Below are 2,043 nucleotides of genomic sequence, written 5' to 3'. Positions count from 1 at the left end.
TGTCAGTAGGTGTCTAGGTGCTGTCAGTTGTCCTGTGTGTCAGTAGGTGTCTGTTGAGGCGTGTCTAGGTGCTGTCAGTCGTCCTGTGTGTCAGTAGGTGTCTGTTGAGGCGTGTCTAGGTGCTGTCAGTCGTCCTGTGTGTCAGTAGGTGTCTGTTGAGGCGTGTCTAGGTGCTGTCAGTCGTCCTGTGTGTCAGTAGGTGTCTGTTGAGGCGTGTCTAGGTGCTGTCAGTCGTCCTGTGTGTCAGTAGGTGTCTGTTGAGGCGTGTCTAGGTGCTGTCAGTCGTCCTGTGTGTCAGTAGGTGTCTGTTGAGGCGTGTCTAGGTGCTGTCAGTCGTCCTGTGTGTCAGTAGGTGTCTGTTGAGGCGTGTCTAGGTGCTGTCAGTCGTCCTGTGTGTCAGTAGGTGTCTGTTGAGGCGTGTCTAGGTGCTGTCAGTCGTCCTGTGTGTCAGTAGGTGTCTGTTGAGGCGTGTCTAGGTGCTGTCAGTCGTCCTGTGTGTCAGTAGGTGTCTGTTGAGGCGTGTCTAGGTGCTGTCAGTCGTCCTGTGTGTCAGTAGGGCTCTGTTGAGGCGTGTCTAGGTGCTGTCAGTCGTCCTGTGTGTCAGTAGGTGTCTGTTGAGGTGAGTTCTGCGGGTGTAGCTCTTGGGACAGTACGAGCAGCCGTAGGGACGGATCTCACTGTGAGACAGCAGGTGATTCTTCAGGTCAAACTTCCTCTTTAAACTTTTCCCACATTCTGGACAAGAGTACGGCTTCTCTCCTGAACACAGACAGAACGACAGACAGAACGACAGACAGAGAGAGAACGACAGACAGAGAGAAACAGACAGGTAGATAGAGAAAGAGATAGGGTTTCAGTCAGATCCAGTGAAGTCAAAAGTGTGTGTCTGGCGGTGTGTGTGTCTTACCGGTGTGTGTGTCTTACCGGTGTGTGTGTCTTACCGGTGTGTGTGTCTTACCGGTGTGTGTGTCTTACCGGTGTGTGTGTCTTACCGGTGTGTGTGTCTTACCGGTGTGTGTGTCTTACGTGTGTGTGTCTTACCGGTGTGTGTGTCTTACCGGTGTGTGTGTCTTACCGGTGTGTGTCTGGCGGTGTGTGTGTCTTACCGGTGTGTGTGTCTTACCGGTGTGTGTCTGGCGGTGTGTGTGTCTTACCGGTGTGTGTCCAGCGGTGTGTGTGTCTTACCGGTGTGTGTCTGGCGGTGTGTGTGTCTTACCGGTGTGTGTGTCTTACCAGTGTGTGTGTCTTACCAGTGTGTGTCTGGCGGTGTGTGTGTCTTACCGGTGTGTGTCCAGCGGTGTGTGTGTCTTACCGGTGTGTGTGTCTTACCGGTGTGTGTCCAGCGGTGTGTGTGTCTTACCGGTGTGTGTCCAGCGGTGTGTGTGTCTTACCGGTGTGTGTGTCTTACCGGTGTGTGTGTCTTACCGGTGTGTGTGTCTTACCGGTGTGTGTGTCTTACCGGTGTGTGTCTGGCGGTGTGTGTGTCTTACCGGTGTGTGTGTCTTACCAGTGTGTGTCTGGCGGTGTGTGTGTCTTACCGGTGTGTGTCTGGCGGTGTGTGTGTCTTACCGGTGTGTGTCTGGCGGTGTGTGTGTCTTACCGGTGTGTGTCCGGCGGTGTGTGTGTCTTACCGGTGTGTGTCTGGCGGTGTGTGTGTCTTACCGGTGTGTGTCCGGCGGTGTGTGTGTCTGGCGGTGTGTGTGTCTTACCGGTGTGTGTCCGGCGGTGTGTGTGTCTTACCGGTGTGTGTGTCTTACCAGTGTGTGTCTGGCGGTGTGTGTGTCTTACCGGTGTGTGTCCGGCGGTGTTCGGTCAGGTGACAGGAGATGGAGAAGGCCTTGCCACAGTCGGGACAGACGTACGGTCGTTCCCCGGTGTGAGTCCTCATGTGTTTCTGTAAATCCCCGCCGGACGGCCAGCCCTTTCCGCACACCGTGCACACGTACGGGCGCTCCCCGGTGTGCCGGCGCACGTGCACGTTGAGTCCGGCGAGCGCGGCGAAGGCCTTGGGGCAGTAGGGGCAGCGGTGCGGCCGCTCCCCGG

At 56.0% G+C, this 2,043-nt stretch overlaps 1 protein-coding gene across 1 annotated transcript in view; it reads right to left on the bottom strand.

Moving 5' to 3' along the window:
- Nucleotides 1-503: 503 nt before the first annotated feature.
- The window catches only part of LOC139911630 (uncharacterized), a 7,686-nt gene continuing 6,146 nt past the window's right edge, over nucleotides 504-2,043 (bottom strand). The window contains exons 9-10 of the mRNA XM_078291225.1: nucleotides 1,789-2,043; nucleotides 504-759 (exon numbers count right to left, since the gene is read on the bottom strand). The exon at nucleotides 1,789-2,043 is cut by the window's right edge and continues 201 nt beyond it. Coding sequence (XP_078147351.1) covers nucleotides 575-759; nucleotides 1,789-2,043 — 440 coding nt within the window. The 3' untranslated portion in view covers nucleotides 504-574. The remainder of the gene's footprint in view (nucleotides 760-1,788) is intronic.

Source organism: Centroberyx gerrardi, chromosome 21 (assembly GCF_048128805.1).
Source record: "Centroberyx gerrardi isolate f3 chromosome 21, fCenGer3.hap1.cur.20231027, whole genome shotgun sequence".
NCBI classification, from domain to species: Eukaryota; Metazoa; Chordata; class Actinopteri; order Beryciformes; family Berycidae; genus Centroberyx; species Centroberyx gerrardi.
The sequence above is the reverse complement of the archived record's forward strand: the minus strand, read 5'-3'. Positions and strand labels throughout refer to the sequence as shown.